Genomic DNA, 26,597 nt, shown 5'->3' with positions numbered 1-26,597 from the left:
ATCAAATCACTAGCATAAAAGCTTTTTTATTAGCTGTTTGCATGTCATCCAAAAGGAACATGTGCCCTCCACCACCAATCCACCCCTCCAAGAGGTAGGCCACCCGTAGTAATAGCAGACACATAACTAATGTGCCCTGGGGACAAGAATCATTCCAAAAGGTATATGTCAAATGCCATAGATCATTAACTAGTTCCCCAAATCATGTGCCATTGTAGTGATAGACCAAGGTTAGCATCAAGTGTCAAAGCAAAGCCAGTCACACATTGAAGAGAACCTCGAAACTGTACACAGAAGTGGCGTAAGTGGTGTAAGGCAGAAATGCAAGCGAAGCAAAGGACCATGGTACTGGAGTGTGGTGAGCGTTGTGTTTGGATAAAGCAGAGTACATGACATAACGTGTACGCCGTGGATCCAGATGAAAGTCGGTTTGCAGGCAATGTTGCATTTAACTCAAAGGAGGCTGACCCCTACAAACCCCCCCTCTTAGTCCATTTGTAGTAATAAATGTCAGCATGCACATAATAATGTACATGGGAAGTGTGAGCCCTGAGGCTTTTCTACAGTTCACCCGAAAAAATTATTTTCTAACAATACAGGAGACATATGAGTACATTTTTTTTTGAATGTGGTTGAGCATGTATAACAAATCAAAATTTAATAAAAAAAAATACATTGTGTGAAGTTCCTGCGTTTCTAGTTAGCATAATGATTCCTGTCCACACATTAGTTTTGTGTATGCTTTCTATTTAAACTCATGTCTGCTGTGTTGTGAGTCCAAAGTGCTAACCAGTGAGCTACCTGTGAGATAGGTAATTTGTGAGTAATTTGTGTGAATAATGAAGAGTAGTATTAAGTGTGAGGTGTCTGTGTAGCAAGCATGCTGTATTGTTGGTGTTGTGTTGTGTGTGTGTTTTCTCAGATCTCAAGTTAGGCTAGTGGGTAGCTGTCCCACTTTGCATCCATTCATTCCTGAGTTCTAATCCAGACAGAAACCCTTCCTCTGTGTGGAGGTTGTATACACTCTTGTATGTATCCTTTATGGAAGAGTATGCTATGCATTTTGCTGAAAAGGCAAGATGTATTTACACCACATACATATTGATACATTCGTTATTCATGTGTTTTTAATGTAGCCGCCATGTCCATGCATTTTTGCGTACTATACGGCGACTTGAAATCCTAAACACATAAAGATTGAGAGCAATATGTGTTTGTTAAGTGTGTATTACGCTAATTAGTAGCAAAGGAAAAACAGCGTTGAGAGTGTTCAAGCTATCTCGTAAAAATAAGCCCCAGGCATTTGTGTTGTGTTGTGCGTAAACAAACTGTTGGTCCCTCCCACAGTGGGTGTGAAGTATACATTGCTTAGCTTGCCGTCAATCAGTTGAGAGCCGTCGCTTGTGCTTGTACCATGTTTAAAGATCCGCAGGTGGGTGTGTTTTATAACGTTTGCATTGCTTATTTCCATCCCTTAACTGTAGTGGACCACAAAAGGGTGTGTTTTTGCTGTTTGAGATGCTTATTTCACTTGCGTACCGGTTTGTGTCACTCAAAGTATGCAATGCAGATGCGTGTGCGCTTGCGTTCCTTGATGAATCGGGCCCTTAATGAGCACACAAATGCTCTACTGGGTTGAGGAGACTCAAGTGATTTTTGTCTGGTCAATATGGACCCACAATACCTTACGTCTCCTCTGAGAGTTTTTCTTGGTAGTCACTGGCCTCTGTACCTTCAGCATGGTATCACCGATTGTCTTGAGAACCTGATATGGTCCCTCTCCTACAAGGGGCATCGGGGTCTCCCCCTGTAGATAGGGTTTGTGCAGCCGTATTGCTGCCTATGGCAGCAGTCCCTTCAGGTTATCTTGTACCTGTTGTAGGAACACATCTCTGGCAATTGCATCTTTAATAGGATTTGACAGCTGAGGCTCATTGGGGAAGCAAAGTGGCATTTTGCGACCTGTCATGATCTCAAACGGAGTGATCCCTGTTGTGGATGCTTCCGTTGCCCTAATACCCATAAGCATTGCCGGTAAAGCTGTTACCCAAGAAGATCCCTTCTGTAACAATGCCTTGGCTAAACGGGTCTTGATGGTCCGGTTCATGCGCTCTACTATCCCTACTGACTGGGGATGATAAGGAACATGAAATCGTTGCTTTATGTCCAGTAGTTCACAAAGTGCTTTCATGACCTTGCCAGTAAAATGGGTTCCACGATCAGATTCCATGATCCTGGAGATTCCCCAACGTGACAAAATTTGCTCCCATAGAACCCATGCTGTAGTGGTAGCTGAGTCATTCACTGTTGGAATGGCTTCTACCCACTTCGAGAACACATCATCAACTACCAAGGCATAGCGACAATTGCGACTGCCTGCTGGTAGTGGTCCTATGAAATCAATTTGTAAGGCTGCCCATGGCCCCTCTGCTGGAGGCACATGCTGTAATGCTGGCTTGAGAGCTGGTGCCTTAGGGTTGATTTGGACACATACAAGACATTGTTGAGTAACACACTCTACTGTTTTGGACATTCCTGGCCAGTATAATTTACTCTTTAGCAGAGACAACAATTTATCCCGACCAGGGTGCCCCAGGAGCTGGTGATTGAGCTGTGTCAGCTCCACTTGGATATGTGAAGGGACTACTGGGAGTGGATCTAAATTTTCTCCTGATACATGGCACAAGATACCCTGTCTGATAGACAAGGGATCCTGTGGTGAATTTCTGTGTGTCAAAAGAAGAGGATCTTTTGACTGTTCCTCTTCAAATGACACCGGTCCTTCTTTGAGGACATTCCTGCGTACAGCCACCTGGAATGAGGGCAAAAATTCAGCATCTGGATCACAAAAGATACCAGATACTGCAGCCATTTTTGCTGCTTCATCCGCTGCATTGTTTCCTAGGATTAAGGGCTTGTTCCCTTTCTGGTGTGCAGCCTCACCAGGATGTGACTTTCCCCATTCCCAAAGTTCTTTTAAAACTGAAACATGCGCCAGAGGTTTATTCTGGCTGTCCACGAATCCACGTCTTTGCCAGGTCTCTAAGTGTGATGTTAGAGATCGCACTACATATGAACTGTAACTGTATATAGCGCGACGCCTTGGGGGCTGAATAAAAAGTGCTTCTTTCACAGCCTCTAACTCAGCGCGTTGTGCTGATAGGTGACCTGGAAGTTTAACCAGGCACTGAGTCCCAGTGGTCTCATCCAAGACCGCATAACCTGTCGCATATGTCCCATCCACTAGTGAGTGACCCGTCAACAAAGATGATTCTGTCATCAGGGTGCGCTATCTGCCTGAAAAAAGGTGTTGTGAGGGAATGTGTCAATAGACCGCAATCATGCTCTGTTCCAGTTGTGTTTAACAATTGAGACAGAACATACTTAGCCTTGTGACAGATTTTGATGTTCCGTCAACTAAGGTCCTTTATCCATCTCCCAAACCTCTGCTGAGAGACTCCAGGAAGTGTTTCCCAGAGTAGGAGAGTTAATGGAGAGTGAGGTGTCTGCACAGTAAGTGGCCTGAACCCTATAATATGCTCTGTCACTTTGACCGCATAATGTATGGCTGCCAGCTGTTTTGCACACTCATCAAAACCCCTTTCAACTGGTGAAAGAAGTCTTGAGAAGTATCCTAGTGGTCTAGTTGTTATACCCACCTCTTGCAGGAGAGCCGCTGATATGGACTCTGATCCAGCATGCGCTTAGATGGCCAGATTGCTATCTAGGTGGGGGGTGGCTAGTACCGGGGCAGAGGAGAGGTCTCTTTTTAGTGTTGCAAAGGCCTTCTCCTGTGTTTCCGCCCAACCTTTCAGTGAGGGTTTTTCACCTCTGAGTAATTGATAGAGAGGTTTTGCCTTGGTAGCAAAGTCCTCTATGAATTCCCTCATGAAATTTGCAACCCCCAGGAACTTACGCAAGTCCGGCAGGGTGCCAGGCCTGGTTAATTTAATCACTGCTTCCACGTGGGCGGGCATGATACCCTTTGTTCCGTGAGCAATCTTAACCCCTAGAAATATCACCTCTGACCTAGCAATGTTTGCCTTGTGAGGACTCAGCTTCCGTCCTGCACGTGACAGGAGGCCTAGCAATTCCTGTAAGAGGGTTAAGTGCTCCTCCATGGTCTCTGTATGGAGGAGTAGGTCGTCAACATACTGTAACAGGCATTCTGGGCGCGAGAAAACACTCAGCACTTTTGCCAATGCCTGATGAAAGTAAGTCGGGCTACTGTGAAAGCCCTGGGGAAAAAACCAGAACATGTATTGCGTGTCACGTACAGTGAGCGCAAACTTGTACTGGCAACTTTCTGTTAAGGGTATAGAGAAAAAAACGTTTTCCACTTCAATGGTTGAGAATGCCTGGCTTTTACTATTTATGCTTGCTATTATGTCTGGGGTTTCTGCAACTACCTGCGCTGACATGGGGATGTATTTGTTCAAAACCCTGAGATCAATTGTGAGTCTCCAGGTGTTCGTCTCCTTCTTCCTAACAGGCCATAAGGGATTATTGCACTTTGAATTTCCCTTTATGACCACTCACCTTGACTCTAGGTCAGTTATAGCTTCCACTACAGAGTCCATGGCTTCAGGAGGGAAGCGATATTGACGCTGAGGTGGAGGGTCCAGCCCTTGTTTGTCCACCTCAACATCAACCATCCTTCCACAGTCATTTTTTCCTTGTGCCCATAATTCCGGATACCTGTACACAATAGGTTCAAGGTCTGTGTTGTGTGAGACCTCTGGCCATTTATGCACAAGTCCATTGTCATTTCTGTCATTTGCATGTATGAGTGGACCCAGATCATGTCGCTGTATCACACAGATCCTTGATTTTCTGGGACCTTTCCATACCATACAATTTGCTAAATTCAATATCCAGCCCTTTTATGTCATTACATCAGTTCCGATAATGTTATCGGATCCTGAGTAGTACCACATTGGTATTTTTAAAGAGAAATCATTGATTTCTACAATCACTTTCTCAATCCTGTGGGCTGTCACCCCCAATTGTTGGTGATCAAATCCGATCACAACACACTGAGGGCTATCTGGATCCAAATCATGCTCCACATTGGTGATGGATATTTCAACTCCAATGTCAAGCATGATTTTTACCCAAATATTTTTTATTTTAGCCATGATGTGGGGTCTCCCAGAAGGATCCAATACCAGGCTACATAGCGGAATTAGATCCTTTGGGACCCCTGACCTTCAGTCTGTCTGCACCAGATTTTCTACTAGATCCTCTACTGCACAGACTGAAACCTCTTCATTTGGTGATGTTACCTGTGAAGCAGATGGTTTATCTGCTTGCACATTTACAGCTGCTACACACTTCCGTGGTTGTGCAACTGATGGACCTTTTGTCCTTGTACAATTATTATATCTCTTTTGGAAACCGTTTGTGTTTCCAGCTATATAAAGAGATTGTTTAGGACAGTTTCTTCTCCTATGTCCTTTCTGTCTGCACTTGTAGCAGACTAGGGGCCCGATTCATTAAGGAACACAAACGCATACGCATCTGCTAATTTGTTCTGTGCACGCGCAAAACGAGACTTGAGATGCGCAAAACACCACATACGCTGCGCATTCACAGCAGATACAGCACTCAAAGTCAACGCAAATAAATTTGAGATGGCGGCTGACCACTTGAGAAGAAAGGGGTGGGAAGGGGCGGAGAGTAGGCGCGGACTGGGCGGAGATGAGATATCATTTTAGTAAGGTAGGCGTTATGCTTTTTCACTTGCGAACAGTAGGCGTTCCCTCTGTGCAGTTAAGTGAAACTGACGTCACTCCTGTCTGAAATCTTTCACAAAAGTTAAGGAGGGCCAGGGTCATGTTTAAATCCAAAACACCTAGCGCAAACAACTGTTAAAAGCCTTTAGAAGCATACTCTGCGTATGAAAAAATATAAAAAAATATGCTAAACAAGCACAAATATCAATAATTGGTATTTTAATCAGGAATGTAAAAAATAAAAAAAATAAATATATATATATATATATATATATATATATATATATATATATACATATATACATATATATATATATATACATACAATGTTCCATTACTGTGATTGTGTTGTAAAAAATCCTCTTGCCTTTACGCACACCTTTCTACTAACTGCCACTGCCAGGTCTAAAGTGTATAATCATATTTAGGCCCTTAGGGTTATAATTGGAACTGCCGGAATGTCGGAACGCCTGATTTCATTAGCTTCATATAGCATACTATGCTGCTTGCTGGCTCTTCAGTAAAGAGGCCTGGCTTTTATAGGCCTCTACACTGCAGTTTGGTATGCTAGGCAGATATATTTTCTACTATCACTCCCTATCCATTCTGGCTGGCAAAATGGAATGCACACTCCATTCCCCATTCATTACAGTTGCCGGACTGGAGTGCACACTCCATTTCCTATTCATTACAGTTACCGGAATGGAGTGCAGCGTGCGTGATAAAAAAAAAAATACTTTTTATTGTAGCACTAACATTCAACGTTGGCATAAATATTGATGTTAATTCTCTTTACAATCACCACAACCACCATTCGAATTACTGTCAATGTGAAATGGATAATGTGACACTTGTTGATGGTGCTTTTGCATGCAAAACTACTATGAATCGTAAGAAAAATTATTACATTTTTGCTAATTACACACATGATATATGTGCCTTTAACACAAGCGTATTATGGCCCCAGGAACACTTTTAACATCAACACAAATATGGCAAGCATATTAATGATCCCTCAGAGAAAACAGCATTGGTGAGGACTTGAACTCACGCATGCAGGTTTGCAAGGTAGAATAGCTAGCTGCTACGCCAATGTACAAGTGATGAAAACAACATGTCAAGGAAATGTCATAGAACTACAAGCTGACCACCTACTTCAATCATAAGTTGTTTTTCATAAAACTTTGTTAAAAAGGCCAATACTTAGAAATATTAAACACATACAGATTCGGTACATGCAGAGTGAAAATGTCGGCATATTGAAATGTAGGCATGTATATTAATACAAACCCAAAGTATAATAATATTGCTAGCACTTCCAATTATTCCTTTTTCTCTAAGGTTATTTTGGACACTTAGGTTTTTTCACTTTTGCCAGTAGAGATTTCCTATACCTTTGCAATCAAGTAATTTGGAACAACTGCTTTTCTCTGTTGTAGCTGACCACACTGTTCAACATGCCATATTACACAACAAAACATACTAAAGCACTCTTAGATAAATGACAGAGTGTAAGACATAAACTGAAACATACAAAGTTAAGCCACGTACAGTTATTATTTGGGGTTCAAACACTTTACCTTGTCATTGGCAGCTCATTTCTTTAGCCACTAAGGTATACTTCAGATGGAAACACCCACACCAAACTGCACATGAGCTATTTGCACACAAAAATGTCCTTCAACAGAATTAGTTGAACACTTGAACACACCTTCTTAGTAACAGACAGAAAGGATCATGTTTGGTGAAAAATCAAAATCAAGAAAGCAATGTGTAGTTTAATGAATATCAGATATTTATACTATAAGAACTAAACACAAGCTTGTTTTAATCACTATAAAATAAAAGAGAGTTACTCATAACCACCATTGCATAGACCCAGCATCAGATCTCGTCAGCTGATACCTGGCCTATACACCTGCATATACTTAGCTCATTACAATCACCTATAAAATACACCCTCATGCACACTAAAAGTTTGTTAAAAATCAATAGATAGTACTGTGTTTTGCTGCTGGTGGTTTTCTTAATTGCATTTTATTTGTATTGAGTGTTATTTAAAGTTACTGTGTTATAGGCACTTTAAATGTTTTCAAGATGTTTGATGTTACACAATAACAGTGCATTTCGTATTGCAGATTTAATGAGCATTTTAATGTGTCTTATTTGACTATTGAATTGTAACCTTTTTGTAGGGGTGTGGTGTTGTGAAGCTTTTCAATCTTATACCTATTTAAACTCTTATGTGGTATAGCAAAATTTCCATGGTGCATGTTTGTTCAACAGATCACCATCCTTCACGAAAATGTGGAGCCTGGACACCTAACCTTCAACATCGATTTGCAAGGTAAAAAAACAATCAAATATGGTTTGTCACGCTTGGGGTACTATCTGTCAGTCCACACAAACTATTGTATTGGGATTTATGTTAATGGATTATTCTTTTTAAGAAACCAATACAAATGGTGGGACCAGATATTTGGGATGGAATCAAAAGTGTACCTTTGATTTCTGCTAAATCGAAATGCTGCTGGAAGGCCTGTGTCTGCAATTATGGAGCTTATCAGATGTGCCTTTTATAGGCAGAACAATTTGAACAATAATGTTGATGATTGTTGTGTTTATAGCAAAACTAAAGGCTTTCCTTTGTATACTAACAGGCCTTGGCTGGGACATGTCTGGCTCACCTGAAAATAATTAATCAAAGTGGATTGCAAATGTCCCTTGCATCTATAAGGCAACAGACATGGACTTGTAGGCTTTTTCAGCTTGTAAGTATATATTTATGGTCCTATTATGTCATTTGTGGACTTGTGTTACAGTTAAGATAACATATTGTAGATTTTAATGCTTGAAAGTACAGGTGTGTACAAAGAACACAGGCAATGAATTTGTTACTTTAAATTGGGCCAAGGTTGTTTGCTTTCTATCTGATATTTGAAACATAGACAGGCATTATGGGTTCCTGCATGAGCTGCCTTGCTACACTTCTAAGCAATGCTTAGAAAGGAGTTGGTTTAATATTTTGTAATGTTTCAGTACCTTACTGTAAATGTATTCTCCCCAATTATTATGTAGAATGTTTTGGAGATACTCATTCAATTGTAACTCTCTGCTGCTTTGGACACTGATTAACACCCTACACATCCTTCACTTTATTGTCCATCTAGACACAGGTCTCTTCTGGGTCACTTGCTACCTAGATAACTGCTCCTGTACTATAGGCATCTGTTGCAAAATCTCCCTTCCAATATTACTCTCTATTGAGGTTTGGCAAGAAATAATTTTTGTGTATAAATGATGTAGATTAATATGGAAAACCCAATGTTTGGGAGGATGTGCCCATGGGGAATGCAGTGGATGAATGAAAGTATCTATAGTGTTTTAAATAATATAAAAGAGTAAAGGGTTGTTGGTCGAAATTTTACTGTCACAAAAACAGTACTTTTGTGAGGTTCATTTGGTGCTCTGGCTTGTGCACAATTGGCAACTTTATTTTGTGGTGGGACTTTCAAGGCACAAATGATGCAAAACACACAACTAAATCAAGCTATATGAAAAACTCACAAGGCAGTATTACAGAGAGTAATGTGTTGAACCTTACAAGACACTTTCCAGGTTACATTACAGGGGACACCTTCATGTGCACAAAGGCATATACTAAGTACATTCTTATATGTTGTATGTGAGCTAATCTTGCTGAAGCAATGTTTTGTTTTTGCATTCAACAGGCCAAGCTGGTGTGCCTTTTGGAGTTCAGCAGTTCGTGTGTCACTACACGTTGAAGTATTTCTCCAATGCTGCTTCTGTTTCTTGACTTTGCCCAGATTGTATACTCTTGATGCAAGTAACTTGGGCACACAGACCACTGTCATATTTGCTATGTATTCTGCTGCAACTATAGAATCATGTTTGTTAACAATAAATGTGACCATGCATGAGTGTCATCAAGCACTCCCAATCAAGTATCTGCTGACTACTACACTGCTGTGCTTTGTATTGTCATACACAAGGATCCATACATAGTCCTTTGGGGCATGTTTAGGCACATGTCTACTTGCCCAATATATTGATGGCATGTTTGTTTTTTGGGGCATTAGCCACATAATGGCCCTCCCCTGAATTCAACTATATGTAGTGGTTTTAACCTTTAATATTAGATATTTGTGTATTTAGTATAGTCTCTTTGGGTGTAGCACGTTTTAGAATGTGGTATTGTGCAGTTCAACATTGTCTGTGCACTTAGAGGTGTTTTGCTCATCTCTATGTCAGTGTTTCTTAAATGTTGATGGCATTGGCTGCCATACTTCCTAGACTAGGACCTATTGAAATCAACAGGCCCAAAAAACACTTGCAACTCACACAGCTTTGTTTGGAATTGTGGCCACAGACAAATGCTACACACAGTCCACTTATTCAAGGCAAAGGTCTTGGTGTCAGATGCAAGTTCTGCATATGTTGGAGTTGGTCTCCACATAATTTTGTATTTCCCTTTTGGACAGCACTGTTGGGTGTTACATTTAAGCTATATTGTGTATTGGTGTGGTCATGCAATGTTCCTTTGCAGCAGCACACATATACACACTTTGAAGCCTAGTAATATGTGTGTGAAATCTCAGGTTTTTAGTTTGCACACACCTGTCATATTGTGTATTTTGTGGCCTTGAAATTCGGGGGTACAAGTATTCTGGATGTGAACTAAAATGTTCATATAGGATTGGGGTGTAAGAATTAGTTATTTTGCACTAGCATTCACATTGCTAATGGGGCTTGTGAAAAGCTAACCATAAAACACAATCGTGTTGGGAATATCTGCAAGCAGTGTGTGTGAGTAATTTCTATGTTGGACATATTTTGTGTAGAGTAACACCAATGCCTGCTTTAATGTGTGTGTTAGCTCAAATACTTTCCACGTGTAACACATAATACCACTCTGTGGCCACAATGTAATTCTCCTCATGCAGCAGAGTGACCATACTCCAGATTGGCAAGCAGTAAGTACTGAACACTGGCACACAATCTGTAGTGAGAATCAAAACCCCTGGGCAAACATAGTGGTTGACACAAAAGTGCATTTAGAATTATATTTAATCAATAAGCAGAGTTTGGTGTGGCTAAGTACCTAATAGGCTAGGAATATGCTATGTCTGCATGGCCATCCTGTGACCAACAGGCACTGTGGTTTGTAAAGGAAAGCACTACCAAGAGGGCTAATGTTAACTGTGCACAACCATGATACAACTTCTTGTAGAGTCCAAAAATTGCATGCACCAAATTAAAACACATATTTCAATCCAAATGACAGGTAGGCAAAGCACTCCCCAAACACTTGTACAGTTCTACTTTGAAAAGCCATTACCCTACTACAAATGTATACTCTATTTCAAACACCTTGTGATGACCGCATCCAAACTAAGCTACCAACAGGGCAAAACTGACACTATATGGTGTACGATTTACTTACTATCCCCATGTCCCCCTAGAGTGTAGCCTTGCCCACACCAACACTATTAATAAATTCTGTTGGTACACATTCCCATAGTATCTCTGAGCTCAGTTCCACACTGGTGTTGGATTTGATGCTTACAATTGGTTAGATACACTGTATGTTTATTTTTGTTAGTATGAGACTTCCTATTGGTCACTTATGCCTAATGGGTAATTGTATGTGTATTCTCAATAACATGCATTTCCAGGTAGGCCCATTTGGCATTAACAATGTTTATACATGTTGGGCAAATATCTGGGCCAAATAATTGTCCTGCTTACAGTATGCCAGAGCCTGCTCAGTGAAATTTCAGGTTTGCAGGAGAGAAGAAAAAGGGACAAGTGGGATTAAAGAACTGATTTAATTGAGAAGCCAGGTGTACATTAATGTTTCCTCACTGCAAAGCATAGAGTACTCATCCGCGACGGGCGCCATGTGTTTGGTGGGAGAGGCAACCATTACACACATAGGTGTCTGAAAGAGCAGCGTGTGATGTGAGCATGCCCGTACGTGCAGAGAGAACCAATCACAGTGCAGAATAATTCCATTTTGATAGCATTCCCAAAAAAACATGAGGGCAGCTATATTTTCAAGACGCGAGCTGAGAGTGCTCACCGAGGGTATGGATAACGTGCCCTTGGGGAGATATGTATCTAACGAACTAAAGCTGCGGGCTTACCAGAGGATCCGCAGAGACCTCCGCTTGCACTATCAGACACGCAGGACAATCGTCCAGCTCCAGAGGCGCTGGAGCGAACTCCGGCGCCGTCAGCCCAGGCTCCTTGATGAACTCCGCAAGGAGATTAGAAGATGTGAGTTCTCTATTAATCGCCAAAAACGTGTACATATATATTTGCTATATGTTTGTAAATATGTTCACCCTAATCACCTGACATGGCCTAAATAACAATGTGCAAGCACACTATAAAGGTCATGCCCCTTCCAGTGCACCCAAAATGCTTTGCCTCCTCTCGCCTACATTTGTCTGCTGACAATTTACTGACCTAAATGTTTTAGTGTGAAAATTATGAACATTAAGTGTGGTTTTTGGTATCAGCCATTCTATCTCTTGACCAGAGTGCTGTAACTTGCTGGTCTAACCTTAAAAACATTTTGTAGTGGCAGATGTGTTGTCATTATTGGGCAAAGATTTAAAATGCAGGTTTCAAATTCCAAACACCTTCGTGTTTAGACAAATTTTTAAAAGCTCCCATAAGATTCAACCAGATTACAGAGTGTACTAGATCTAACTAACCAATCCTTATTTAACTGCCTATTTAGACTATTTTAGACTGTGAGGTAGTCCCAACAAAGGGTGAGTTCCAAAGTATACTCAACATTGAAAGATTTTGAGATCCATCCACTAATTCAGTGGTCCTGTAAAGAGAAAACTAATTGACATCATTACCAGCCCCATGAGAGTTTGCAGACTTAAATACACCAACATTAAAAAACATACTACTGGCAATTTCTCCAAAAACCAAATTCCCCGGCCAGTAGTATGTTTGGGGAGTGTGGTAGACAACACATGCAAATTTGGAGCAAGGCGGCAAACTCTACACATATGAAACAATAATCAGGGACTTGAACTCCTGACCCCAGTGCTGTGAGAGCAAAGTGCTGACCACTAGGCCACTGAGAATTTCCACATCTCTATGGAAAAAAAAAAACATTTGTGACAGGTCATGTGAAATGCTTTGTGTTCATCATGTTTAGCTCCTTGCTTTGGTAGTAGCTAATATTTCTGTCTGCTGCCAATGCAAAGTTTATTAAACATGTATGATCACCCGATTGTCATTATACTATCAGTTTTTAAAGCTGGTGATTGTGTTAACATGCCCTTTTTTTTTAAATTCCCATTTTTCCAACAGACCGGGAACGCTGGGAACGCCGGCAACGCTGCCGGCCAGTGGTGGAGGCAGAGGAGGAGGAGGGTGACCTGCACCCCCTGCCAGAGCAGCCACTGCCAACTGTGCAGCAGCCAGAGCAGCTAATGCCAACTGCGCAGCAGCAGCCAGTCCAGGCTGAAGGGACTGGTGACACCAATGACAACGGCGAGGCTGACCCAGAGACGGAGGTGGAGGGCCATGGCGAGGGAGATGAGGAGTGGGCCGACATTTCTGAGGCTGAGCCCCAGTCCTCCACCTCCGCCTCTGGTGTTGCTGAGTCAGAGTTGGAGGCAGCGCCTGAACCCGTGGCCCATTCGGGACAAGAGGACAACTGGCAGCTGGTGTTGCCTCAAGTGGATGAGGCGTTAGGAGAGAGTACGTATATACAGGGAAGGCTTTTCAGATTGGGCTACCATTGCAGTGTAAATAATACCTACTTTGACACATGTTGATTAAAAGGTGACATCAATGTCACGGGTTTCTAACATAATGGCCCTACAAATAGGATTTTGTGTAACAAATAAAACCAAAGCAAGAGCCATCTTGCAAGGCAGAGGCCACATGAACAGATGGGCCCAGTAGGCTTGTCAACTTGTCAGTATATGAATGTATTTTTTTTAAACTTGTAATCTAAAACTAATTAATGTAACTTCCTGTGAGTGGTTGTGTAGATAGTGGGCCACTGTAGTGCTTTGCCTTGGGGCTGTTAAGACCACCCTGTCCACGCCCCTCTTCCCGGGCTACACCAGAATGTAGAACATCTATCCAAATGCAACACCAAAGCCTTATCAACGTCTATTGTGCGGCCAAATGCATTTGTATCTAGAGGCCTAACATTTCAAAGTAATGTAACAGTACACATCTCTTGTAAATCCTGTCTGGTTGACAAAATAGGTATACATGTATGTAATGGTTTTTTTTCTGATTTTTTTACAGCACAGATGGAGGAAGATGACAGTTGGCCTCCCTTCCCCCACCAACATTGTCTCAGATCAGGGACAACATTGCAGGATATTGGGGCAAAATCAAAAAACTGCAAAAAGAGCACGATACAATAATTGAGGAGCTGGAGGCCAAAATGGCCTACTGGTCCACATTATATGAGTAGTTTTTTTTTATATCATGTAAATAGTTTAACACATTATTGTACATATGTTTATTATTGTTAATATTTCTCAATGTATATAAATTTTTCTTAACAACCTTGGGGTGTGTGTCTTTATTAATCTATTACAAATGCACAACATGTGGGTCTAAGGTCAATAAAGAATGGATATGCATTTGAAAAACACAAACATTTAAGCGACAATTTTTGGATACAAACCCATCATCATGTCAACATTTCTAAAGCCCTACTAATTGTGGCTATCAGCTAATGAATATACACAAAGTGTATTTTGTAATGAAATCCACACTAACATGGGAAGAACATTAACTCCATACTCATAAGGCAATGGTCAGGAACCCAACTCATGACACCAGCACAGGGAGTCAGAGGTGCTAAATAATAAGCCACCATGCTGATTCGGTGCTGGCTATAGTATTTTGCAAGACAAGAAGATGGTGAAATCACATCCAAGCACAAGCAGTAGCTGAAGAAAAAAATAAATTCTGTTTGCTAATTCCATGTCAGCCAAAGGAACATGTGCCCTCCACCACCAATCCACCCCTCCAAGAGGTAGGCCATCCATAGTACTAGCAGACACATAAATAATGTGCCCTGGGGACAAGATTCATTTTCAAAGGTATATGTCAAATGCCATAGCTCATTAACTAGTTCCCCAAATCATGTGCCATTGTAGTGATAGAACACGGTTAGCTTCAAGTGTCAAAACAAAGCCAGTCACACATTGAAGAGAACCTCGAAACTGTACACAGATGAGTCCATGTTTGTGATTTGAACTCATGACCTCAGTGGTGTAAGGCAGAAGTGCAAGCGATGCAAAGGTCCATGGTACTGGAGTGTGGTGAGCATTCAGTTTGGATAAAGCTGAGTACATGACATAACGTGTACACCGTGGATGCAGATGAAAGTCAGTCTGCAGCCAATGTTGCATTTAACTCTAAGGAGGCTGTCCCCTACAACTCCCCCCCCCCCCTCTTAGTCCATTTGTAGTAATAAATGCACATAATAATGTGCATGTGAAGTAGGAGGCCTGAGGATTTTCTAAAGTTCACCACAAAAAATACTTTTCTTACAATACAGGAGACATATGAGGGCATTTTAGAGAATGTGGTTGAGCATGTATAACAAATCTAAATTTAATAAAAAAAATACATTGTCTGGAGTTCCTGCTTTTCTTGTTAGCATAATAATTCCTGTCCGCACATTAGTTTTGGGTATGCTTAGTATTTGAACTCATGTCTGCTGTGTTGTGAGTCTAAAGTGCTAACCAGTGAGCTACCTGTGAGATGGGTATTTTGTGAGTAATTTGTGAGTAATTTGTGTGAATAATGAAGAATAGTATAAAGTGTGAGGTGTCTGTGTAGCACGCATGCTGTATTGTAGGTGTTGTCTCTGTTTTCTCACATCTCAGGTTAGGGTAGTGGGTAGCTGTCCCACTTTGCAACCATTCATTCCTGAGTTCTAATCCAGACAGAAACCCTTCCTCTGTGTGGAGGTTGTATACACTCTTGTGTGTATCATTTATGGAAGAGTATGCTATGCATTTTGCTGAAAAGGCAAGATGTATTTACACGATATACATTTTGATACATTCGTTATTCATGTGTTTTTAATGTAGGCATGTCCATGCATTTTGCGCACTATACGGCGACTTGAAACCCTAAACACAGAAAGATCGTGAGCAATGTGTTTGTTAAAAGTGTGTATTACGCTAATTAGTAGCAAAGGAAAAACAACGTTCAGAGTGTTGCACATTATTGTTATTTGGCAGTGATTAATGAGTAAAGAGCTATCTCGTAAAAAAAAAAGCCCCAGGTATTTGTGTTGTGTTGTGTATAAACAAACTTTTGGCCCCTCCCACAGTGGGCGTGAAGTATACATTGCTTAGCTTCCCGTCAATCAGTTGAGAGCCGTCGCTTGTGCTTGTACCATGCTTAAGGATCCGCAGGTGGGTGTGTTTTATAGCGTTTGCACTGCTTATTTCCGTGCCTTAAGTGTTTGTGAACAACAGGAGGGTGTGTTTTTGCTATTTGAGAGGCTTATTTCGATCACACGAGTGCTTGTGTTACTCAAAGTATGCAATGCAGATGCGTATGCGTTTGGGTACCTTGATGAATCGGGCCCAAGAGCTGTATTTTTGGTCTAATGCCCAGGCATGACAATGGCCTTCTTCTTATGACTGGCAAGAACTGCTGCAGTCTTTGTTTGAAAGTGTATGAAAATAATATTGTGACCTGTGAGGTGGTCAAAAATGACTGCAAATTACTTGAAATTAGTGTCATTGAGGTTAATAATAATGTAGGGCGAAAAAAAGCAAAATTATGTGATTTTAGCAAAAAAAATAGGGATCCAAAATACAAAGTTAATCCAGATCCAAAACCAAAACCAGAACACGGGGGCCAGTAAACATCTCTAATTTGTAGCGAGTTCATGGCAAGCTGTTGGGAAAATCGGAAACTTATGCTAAAATAATAAAAACAAGCAGTCCAGCATCAGCTAGGTCCCTTCTCTTAGCTAGATCCCAACACCTGCAATTTACACCTTTCTCATCAATATCCTCAGTAGCAATCGGAGTTAGTCCTGCATCTAAGTTGCTAAGGCTAGATGACTCCTCCACTATCCTGGATTCCTCAGAAGAATTCTTGAGTGTTAGTCCCACTGCTGCTGCTGGGTGTGGATCTTCATCCCAGAAGCAGACCAAGAAGAAGACTACTAGTAGTTTACAACAACTGACTGTTAAAGAATCCTTTGCAAGAGGAAGCAAGTATGAAAGCTGTCACCAAGTCGCAAAGCGGATCACAGACGCCATGACGACTATGCTAGTATTAGATCTGCGTCCAATATCCACTATTAATGCAGCAGGTTTTAGACAGTTACTTGAGGTCTTGTGTCCCGGTTACCAAATTCCATCACGACATCATTTTACTAGAAAAGCTATTCCTCACCTCTACCAGAAGGTTCGTAAAAATTTAATTATTGGGCTACAAAATGCCATTCTCCCCACTGTACACTTAACCACAGATATGTGGACAAACGACTTGGCAAAATAAAGATTATATGACTGTGACAGCCCACTGGGTTGGTTATTCGCCTTCACCAGCAGCAAAAGCAGCAGCATATACCCAAGAACATCACATTTCTCAGAGGCAGGCTACTCTGTGCATCAATGACTTCACTAAGAGGCATACAGATGACAATCTGTTACAAAAACTAAGGGATGTCACTTCAACGTGGCTTATCCTGCTTGGGCTCTCCTCAGGATATGTCATTTCTGATAACGCCACCAATATTGTGAGAGCATTACAGCTATTGAATTCCATCACATTCCCTCTTTTGCTCACACAATAAACTTGGTGCAGAGTTTTTTAAAATATGACAGGTCCATGTGCTGTCTGTGGCCCATAAAATATTTGGACATTTCCGGCATTCGGCAACAGCATGTAGGAGATTGCAGCAGCTACAAGATCAATTTAATTTGCCCCGTCACCAACTGAAGCAAGAGGTGCTAACAAAGTGGAATTCCAACCTGTATATGCTTCTAAGGATGAAGGAACACCGAAAAGCCATCCACGCTTACTCCACAAGCCATTGGGAAAGGAGGGGGAATGAATTTACTCAGGCTCAGTGGAGAATACTTTCTGTGTTGTGCAAGGTGCTGAAACCATTCCAAGTAGTCACCTGTGAAGTGAGTTCAGACACAACTAGCTTGAGCCAAGTGATTACCTTAATTAGACTTTTGGAAAAGCAGATTGAGAAACTGAAGGAGATTAAACAAAGCAATTGCGCTAAGTATGTCGGACTTGTAGATCAAGTACTTTATTCGCTTTGCCAGGATCCAAGAGTTATCAAAATCTTGAAATCGGATCACTACATTTTGGCGACTGTGCTTGATCCTAGGTTTAAGAGCTATGTCTTCTCTTTGTTTCCAACTAACCCAGATCTGAAGAGATGCAAGGAGCTTCTGGTGAGCAAGATGACAGCTCAAGTGTTACGGGACAGGACGGCGTCTCCTCCTTCAGTCTCTCAGTCAACTGCTGCTAGGAAAATACTTAGCTTTAACAAGAGACCCAGGCATGATACGTTTTAACGACAGCATAGAAATAGACACATCAGACAGTCCCTTTACATACTGGGAGGAAAAAAAATGGAATTTGGAGACCCATGTACAAACTCGCTTTGCACTGCCTAAGCTGCACACAGTCCAGTGTGTACTCGGAAAGAGTTTTCAGCATAGCCGGAAACCTTGTCAGAGATCGGCGTAGGAGGCTTCTTCCTCAAAATGTGGAAAAGATGACGTTCATAAAAATGAACTACAATTTCCACGAGGAAGGCCTTTCCCGCCATTTACATCAAAATACAGAGAATTCTGTAATGGTGGATTCCAGCGGTGATAAATTAATAATGTGTGAAGATGATGTACACACTGATGAGGGTGAGGCTGAGGATGATGATAACATCTTGCCACAGTAGAGTTCCTTATCACACTGTTACCTTAGGTGCCTTAAGCCCATTGTTACCTTGTTTTGTGGGGCCCAAACAAACCAAGCACATCAGCCACAAAAGTAACACTCCATGTCGCTGAAGTGCTTGGTTTGTTAAACTGTGCATGTCCTTTTTAAGATCCAACATAAGAGTGGGTGGGAGGGCCTAAGGACAATACCATCTTGCACCACTTTTCCTTTCAACTACCGCTGTGTGCCAATGTTACCTACATGTGCTATATACTGTTGTGTGCTTTGCAAAAATCAAAGATACCCATTGATGATGCAGATGACTCAGCACAAAAGTTTGACATCTGGTCTTGTCTACTGTAAAAAAATTTACCAAAATTAGTGACACCTTTGCTGTAACTCCACCTGATCCTACTATCAAGAATGGTGGAGGGTTATTATTATTTTTTTATTTCTTTTTATAAAAGCAACAGTTTTATTAACAAAGAACAACGTTGCTTACAGAAGTAATGTAAGCATGGATGTCTAAATAGGCGTGTATATGTATTACTCAAACCTTCCACTTTACTGATGTTTCATCAGTATTTCACAAATTGTTTGTAATCTGCACTTTACGTCAAAGGTACCTAACTATATTATAATTTTTGGGGAACTGGGGCTGATTCGAGGCTCTGTGATGACCTTGCTTTTTGCTGTGAATTTCAATAGCTCATGTCAGAGTGATCACAGCCAATTTTTGGATACCTGGCAGATTTACCCTTCTGAAGTTTGTTTGTGACCACATACTTTGTTTTTCTGGGTTCACCATCTCCAATCCACCGGGGCACCCTGGATTGGTCTTGGTCTGATAAATGCACGCATCCCGGGGGGGGGAAGGGGGGTCAGTGCTCGTCGCCATGTATTAGCTGTAGAATTACCACAGTTATCCAAGGAACGGGTGGAGCGATCAAATGAACCATAACTGATTTCATGAGCCATAGTCAATTTCACTGTACTGGCCGTGTGCTCAGGGTGACGGCGATCTCCTCGTCTTCATCTTCCAAAGCTTAGTCTGCAGGGGCCGGTGACAGACCCATTTGTTTTCTGAGGTCTCTTAGCTGTTCTTTAAACTGAACATATTTAACGTCCTCATGTATTATTCTTCTGAAGCGCACTGTATCTCTTATGTACAAGCTCTCTTAAATCCGGGATCTCATCCGGTGGGTCACATTTTAACTTGAGTACAGTCTCCTCAACTGCGTCTATATATTGATTTAAATCTCTGTTCAATGCACTGTATTCCAACGTGACAGATTCCATGCTGCCCATATGTTCTGTGTCATAGATTCTGAAGCAGATCTAATGCCACTCCATTTGTAATATCCATTCCAGTGTCTACATAAGCTTGGCAGTTCTTCAGGGATGAGAGGGAGGTATCCACAGCGGAGAAGGAGATTAAAGATGCAGCACGAGCAGACATGGTTTAATAATGTAGGGCCTGATTCATTATCCATCGGATCTGCTGTTTTTTGTGGATCTTACGAAAATCATCTCTGCGCATGCCGAGGAAAGGGAGATACGAAGGGAAATCAGTTGCATAAGCTAATATTTTCTTAGGTTTAAGTGAAATTCCATCGTAACTGCACTTAAGAAGTTTTCTGACCACTTAAGAAAAATGGGTTGGGAATGGGAAGAGTAGCCGTTATTTGTACTGACTCAAGAAGAGTAGGTGTTACCTCCGGATCTGTCGGATAATTAAGTTGAGTTTTATCTTAACTCCTTGCTGAAACTTAAGGAAGCTCAGGGTCATGTTTAAATCCAAAGCAGCTAGCTAAATAACAACCATAAACTGTTCTAAAAACATTGTTTGTTTTAAAACACTCACAACTAAATATGCACAACCTACATCTTAATACACTTCACATAAAATAAATTATTTTTTTGGGGGGAAATTTATTTTATATTTATATCAAACATTAAACATGGTGTACATTTTTTTAAAAGGAACCTCTTTTTAATTACAACCACCATTGTAATAAATTGCAATGTAAAGTGGTTGATATGTTAACAGTTTGGTGTTGATATTTAGGGATTAGGTTAAACCTGTAACTGCCGGAATGCCAGAACACCGGAATGAGTCAGCTTACTATAGCACCCTCTGCTGCTTGGTGTCTTGAGTAAAGGTTGCTGTGTTTTCTATGCCTGTATAGTGCATTTTGTTCTGCTACACAGATATGTTCTCTGTAATATGTGGAACAACTATTACACATATTATATTGCATATATATTGTATATCCCAGCTATATATTCTAGTTATCCGTTCTACCTGCCGAAATGGAGTGCTGAGTGCATTCCCCATCCATTCCGGCTGCTGGAATGGATGGCTAAGGTACTGGCAGACCCATTCCAGCAGCCGGAATAAAAATAAAAAATATTTTATATGTAGCAAACATTAAACATTGTGTATTTTTTTAAAACACAACCTCTTTTTAATTACAACCACAATTGTAATAAATCGCAATGTAAAGTGGCTGATGTGTCAACAGTTTGTTGCTAGAGTTTGTAACAAAACATCGAACAATACGCTAGTAATAATAAAAATAATAAGTTATGAGAATTAAAAGGCTGATTTGTGCGAACTTAAACCAAGCATACTCTTACACCAGGAACAGGACAGCTACACAAATATGGAAGGATATTATTGATCAAACAGAGACAAGAGCGTTGGGGAGGATTGATCAGGATTCCACTGTTGCAAGGTGGTGTGTATAACCGCTACGCCAATGTGCAAGTGGTGAAAACAATATTTTAATGACATAGACTAGAAGAAAAAGCTGAGCATCAACGTCTCTCATAACAAACAGTTTAACGTCAATAATTTTAATGAATGTAATAATCAATTATATGATTATTATCAAATCTACAATGAAATATTCGAGCCCTCAATCCTTGCTACATGCACAGTTTAAATGTTTGGATATGGAAATTCCCAACACAATACATGTATTACTGCCAACATGAAGGTTTAAGGATAAACACTAAAGTAAGACACACACAAATTCTCTAGTTCTCCATCACGAAAAATGTGTCATAGGAAATTAATAAATGTAAATCAATGTGGATGTGGATGTAACGGCTAACAATTCGCAATGATAAATATGCACAACAATATCCATATAAGTGACACAGTGGAGTATATCCACAGAAACATGGAGATATACAAAGTCAGCACAGATACAGGCATGATTATGATTTTGTACTCATGACTCTGCTGTTGCCAGATGGAATGGCTAACCACCACACTAATGTCCGACTAAAGAGTACATATGTTATATAGGCATATGTTATATAGGCTATACTGAAACAATAGATCATGCAACATATCTGCATTTGCGAAACCTGATTCTTTCCACAGAAGGAAGACCTAAGTATATTAGCAAACAGTGTAATCACACGAACCACATACACTTGCATCATTTTTGTAATCCAATGCAAAAATATGCATGGTGGGATTTTAGCGCTAAAACAAGCACACTCGCTCTCTAAACACACCTTTGTCTGCAGTCATCTGAGCAGCATCAGCGTATGCACCTGCAGATAGTTCATTAATTATGCCTCCCTTTAAAACAGCATTTGCTGCACTTGTTTTTGGTTGGGAGCAGCGCCGGTGCTAGGGTCCTTGGCGCCCTAGGCACAGTGTGAAAATCGCCGCCCCCCCGTGTGAAAATCGCCGCCCCCCCGTGTGAAAATCGCCGCCCCCCCGTGTGAAAATCGCCGCTCCCCCATCCATAAAAATCGCCGCTGCGCTTCCCTCCCCACCCCTCCCCATGTCTTTCTTTAACTTACCTGCATGAAGCTGCTCATCTCTGCTCTGTCTTCTCCCCTCCACTCACAGACACTTTCGGGCCGTGATGATGACATGGTCCCGGCGCCCTAGGCAATTGCCTAACCTTGCCTAATGGGAGCGCCAGGCCTGGTTGGGAGTTCAGTGGTTTTGGTGAGTAAGACAGACGAAGAAGTGCTATTTAGAGGTATTTGGAGCAGTACCTTTCACCAATCAAAGTATGTTTTATGAGCTAAAATAGCATTGCGATATGTTTTATTGTTTGATACCATTGCTAATTTAACTATAAGGTTCTCTACTTTATGAAGTAAGGGGTTTACATTTGCTTTTTTATATTGGATTTTGGATGGTAGGAGTAAAGTAGTGAAAATTAATTTAGATTGACTACCTTCTTGCACTGTGTATTGTCACTTTGAATAGGGACTGCATCTTGACAGAATTATTTAGTTTGCTTTTTTTTGTGTCCCCTTTTCTTGTCTCTATTTGTTACCTGCTCCCCCTTCCTAACAGATTATATGAGACAAAGGGTCAGAATTTGTTTTGCCTAAGGTGCCTTTGGTGTTTTTGTGTGTAGTAAGTATCCAGTGGCACCCACTCTTATGTCTGTTCTGTTTTATCTTTATGTCTCATTATGGTGAGGTGGTCTCTGATGTGGTGTCTTTGCTCTTTCACTATGGCTTGAGTATTGATGCAAGCTTTGTTTTTATTTTTTTTGTCAATAATTACTCACTGTACTTTCCAAAACCAAGATAGAAGATGAATCGCAATTTTGTTGTAAGTTTAAGTTTCATATTTGGAGACTATAGTGAAAATGCAAAGCTGTAAAGGCCTCAGTTAATGTTTTTGTTCGTTTGTAAACTCAGGCTTTTTTATGACACAAACTTATGGCTAATGTGCAAACATCAACGTCCTTAAGTGTTGAAATTAAGACTTAGCTTACAACTGTCCTAACATGACCCATATGCTGTTTGATTTATATCATTAATTAAATGTCATAATGGTTGGGTAAGGCAATGGCAATTACCTTTCAAATATTATTGCCTAACATTATTAGTAAAAATCTAGGATCACAGTGTTCATCAAGGAATCTAAAGTATATATTATACTTTGTAGGCATTAGACTGAAGAAAATGACACATTTGTACAACAAGTAATGTGTTATCTTTCTAATCACAGGCTGTTTCACCCACATGCCATACCATGTAGGTGCTGGCAGTGCTAAGGACCCACAGCACTTGCCTTTGAAGTTGCAGGCGGTGCCCATGGTGTCGTAGCCAGTTGAAGAATGTAAGTATCTATAGTGTTCTGTTAAATAACATTTAATATTATTGTAAAGTGTGGGTGCTGCATACAATATTGCTGTAAAAAACCTATGGAATTGTGATGGAGATTTGTGTGTCTGCCTAGGCAACATTAGCCAATCCACATTTTGAAAAGCTGATTGTTTTTTGGGTACTTTAAAGACCAAACCACCACGAACCACACTCCTAAAACAAGATATAACAGGAACCCACAAGCCACTATTACAGTGAGTTCTGTCTTGAGCCTTACAAGACACTTTGCATGTTAGGTTACAGTGGCCACCTTCATGTGCACAAAGGCATAAACTACGTACATGCCGTAAAGTTAGATGTGAGCTAATATTGGTGTAGTAATTTTTTTCTTTTCCATTCAACAGGCAAAGATGAAATGCATTTTACAGTTCTGAATTTCGTGTCTAATCATACGTTGAAGTATTTATCCAATGCTACAACCCTGCCTATGTGTTTCTTCTCTTGGCCCTGATTGTTTGCTCATCATCCAAGGAACTTTCTGTAAAGTCTACTGTCGTACTTGCTATGTATTGTGCTGCAAATATTTAATAATGTCTGTTAAAAATAAATCTGACCCTGCAGTAGTGTCATCAATCAGTCACAAAGAAGTATCTGCTGCTTACTACACTGCTGTTCCTCCTCTTGTCATACACTACAATCACTCCATAGTCCTTTGCTTCCCATTTAGGTAAATGCATACTTGTACAATCTATTGTAGCCATCCTTACTCATTTTGACATTAAAGAAAAAAGCAAATCCTTCACCTAGGTCAAGGAAAAAAATCAGCATAGGCACTCCTGTCTTAAAGCAGGAGTGCCTATGCTGATTTTTTTCCTTGACCTAGGTGAAGGATTTGCTTTTTTTCTTCAATTTATTTATCAGCTTGCAGCACCCCCTCTCTTTTTAATTAGAAATACTTCCATGATTTAAATAGGAAAAGAGGTTGTCTAATTCGACTGGTGCAGGACCCACTTTCCCCTTTTTTATTTTGACATTAGTAGAGATGAGCGCACTCGGATTTTGTGAATCCGAGCCCACCTGAACCTTTCCGATCCGAGTCGGATCCGAGACAGATCCGGGTATTGGCGCCAAATGAAAACTTGAAACCGAGGCTCTGAGTCATAATCCCGCTGTCGGATCTCGCGATACTCGGATCCTATAAATTCCCCGCTAGTCGCCGCCATCTTCACTCGGGCATTGATCAGGGTAGAGGGAGGGTGTGTTAGGTGGTCCTCTATCCTGGTAGATCTCGTGCTGTGCTGTTTAGTTCTGTGCTGTGCTGTTTAGTGCTGTGCTGTGCTGTGCTGTGTTCTGCAGTATCAGTCCAGTGGTGCTGTGTGCTGTGCTCTGTGCTTCTAAGGGCATAGTTATTTCCCCATTATTCCCAAGTGTTTAAAAAATAAAAAAAAGTTATAAAAAAAAATACAAAAAAATAATTTTAAAAAAAATTAATTACAACAAAATTTGCAAAACCAATCCTGCAGTATAAGCCCATTGGTACTGCAATATTACCAAGTTCACACATTCAACAGTAAAAGTCCAGTGGTGCTGTGTGCTGTGCTCTGTCAATTTTCAGTTCAGTGGTGCTGCTGGGTCCTGTGCTGTGTCCTGTTCAGTCCAGTGGTCCAGTGGTCCTGTGTTCTGTGCTCTGTGCTTCTAAGGGCATAGTTATTTCCCCATTATTCCCAAGTGTTTAAAAAATTAAAAAAAAGTTATAAAAAAAAATTCAAAAAAATAATTTTAAAAAAAATTAATTAAATTAAATAATTTTTTTTTTAATTACAACAAAATTTGCACAACCAATCCTACAGTATAAGACCATTGGTAATGCAATATTACCAAGTTCACACATTCAGCAGTAAAAGTCCAGTGGTACTGCAATATTACAAAGTTCACACATTCTGCAGTATATCAGTCCAGTCCAGTGATGCTGTGTCCTGTGCTCTGTCCTGCTGAGTTCAGTGGTGCTGCTGGGTCCTGTGCTGTGTCCTGTTCAGTCCAGTGGTGCTGTGTCCTGTGCTTTGTGCTTCTAAGGGCATAGTTATTTACCCATTATTCCCAAGTTTTTAAAAAAATAAAAAAAAAGTTTTAAAAAAACACTAAAAAATAAAATAAAAAATAATAATAATTATAACTAAATTTGCAAAGCCAATCCTGCAGTATAAGTCCATTGGTACTGTCTGCAATATTACCAAGTTCACACATTCTGCAGTATCTTGTGCTACATATAATGGAGAGCAAAAATTTGGAGGATAAAGTAGGGAAAGATCCAGACCCACTTCCTCCTAATGCTGAAGCTGCTGCCACTAGTCATGACATAGACGATGAAATGCCATCAACGTCGTCTTCCAAGCCCGATGCACAATCTCCTAGTACAGGGCATGTAAAATCCAAAAAGCCCAAGTTAAGTAAAAGTAGCAAAAAGAGAAACTTAAAATCATCAGCAGAGAAACGTAAAGTTGGCAATATGCCATTTACGACACGGAGTGGCAAGGAACGGCTTAGGCCCTGGCCCGTGTTCATGACTAGTGGTCCAGCTTCACCCAAGGATCTAAGCCCTTCTCCTCCCCCCCCCCTACAAAAAATTTAAGAGAGTTATGCTGTCAGCAACAACAACAAAACAGCAAAGAACTCTGCCTTCTAAACAGATGACATCACAAATCCCCAAGGCGAGTCCAAGGGTGTTGTTGGTTGTGAACCCTGACCTTCCCATTACTGTACGGGAAGAGGTGACTCCATCCAGCATTTTCAGCACGCCCTCTGCATATGCTG

General features: G+C 40.8%; 1 protein-coding gene across 1 annotated transcript; it reads left to right on the top strand.

The window, feature by feature from the left end:
• Window positions 1-11,794: 11,794 nt before the first annotated feature.
• On the top strand, window positions 11,795-14,314 carry LOC142159471 (uncharacterized). Its single transcript, XM_075214372.1, has 3 exons — window positions 11,795-12,035; window positions 13,095-13,487; window positions 14,049-14,314. Exons 1-3 carry the CDS (start codon window positions 11,795-11,797, stop codon window positions 14,168-14,170), a joined length of 756 nt encoding a protein of 251 aa, XP_075070473.1. The 3' UTR covers window positions 14,171-14,314.
• Window positions 14,315-26,597: the final 12,283 nt, after the last annotated feature.

This window comes from Mixophyes fleayi, chromosome 5 (genome assembly GCF_038048845.1).
Source record: "Mixophyes fleayi isolate aMixFle1 chromosome 5, aMixFle1.hap1, whole genome shotgun sequence".
Lineage (NCBI taxonomy): Eukaryota > Metazoa > Chordata > Amphibia > Anura > Limnodynastidae > Mixophyes > Mixophyes fleayi.
Note: the sequence above shows the minus strand (reverse complement) of the source record. Positions and strands in the feature narration are given on the sequence as shown.

Excerpts from the sequence above, each read along its gene's own strand:
- LOC142159471 (XM_075214372.1), top strand. The coding sequence starts at position 11,795 with ATGAGGGCAGCTATATTTTCAAGACGCGAGCTGAGAGTGCTCACCGAG. Across the intron at positions 12,036-13,094 it reads CCGCAAGGAGATTAGAAGAT|ACCGGGAACGCTGGGAACGC; the intron begins GTGAGTTCTCTA and ends TTTTTCCAACAG. Across the intron at positions 13,488-14,048 it reads GGATGAGGCGTTAGGAGAGA|CACAGATGGAGGAAGATGAC; the intron begins GTACGTATATAC and ends ATTTTTTTACAG.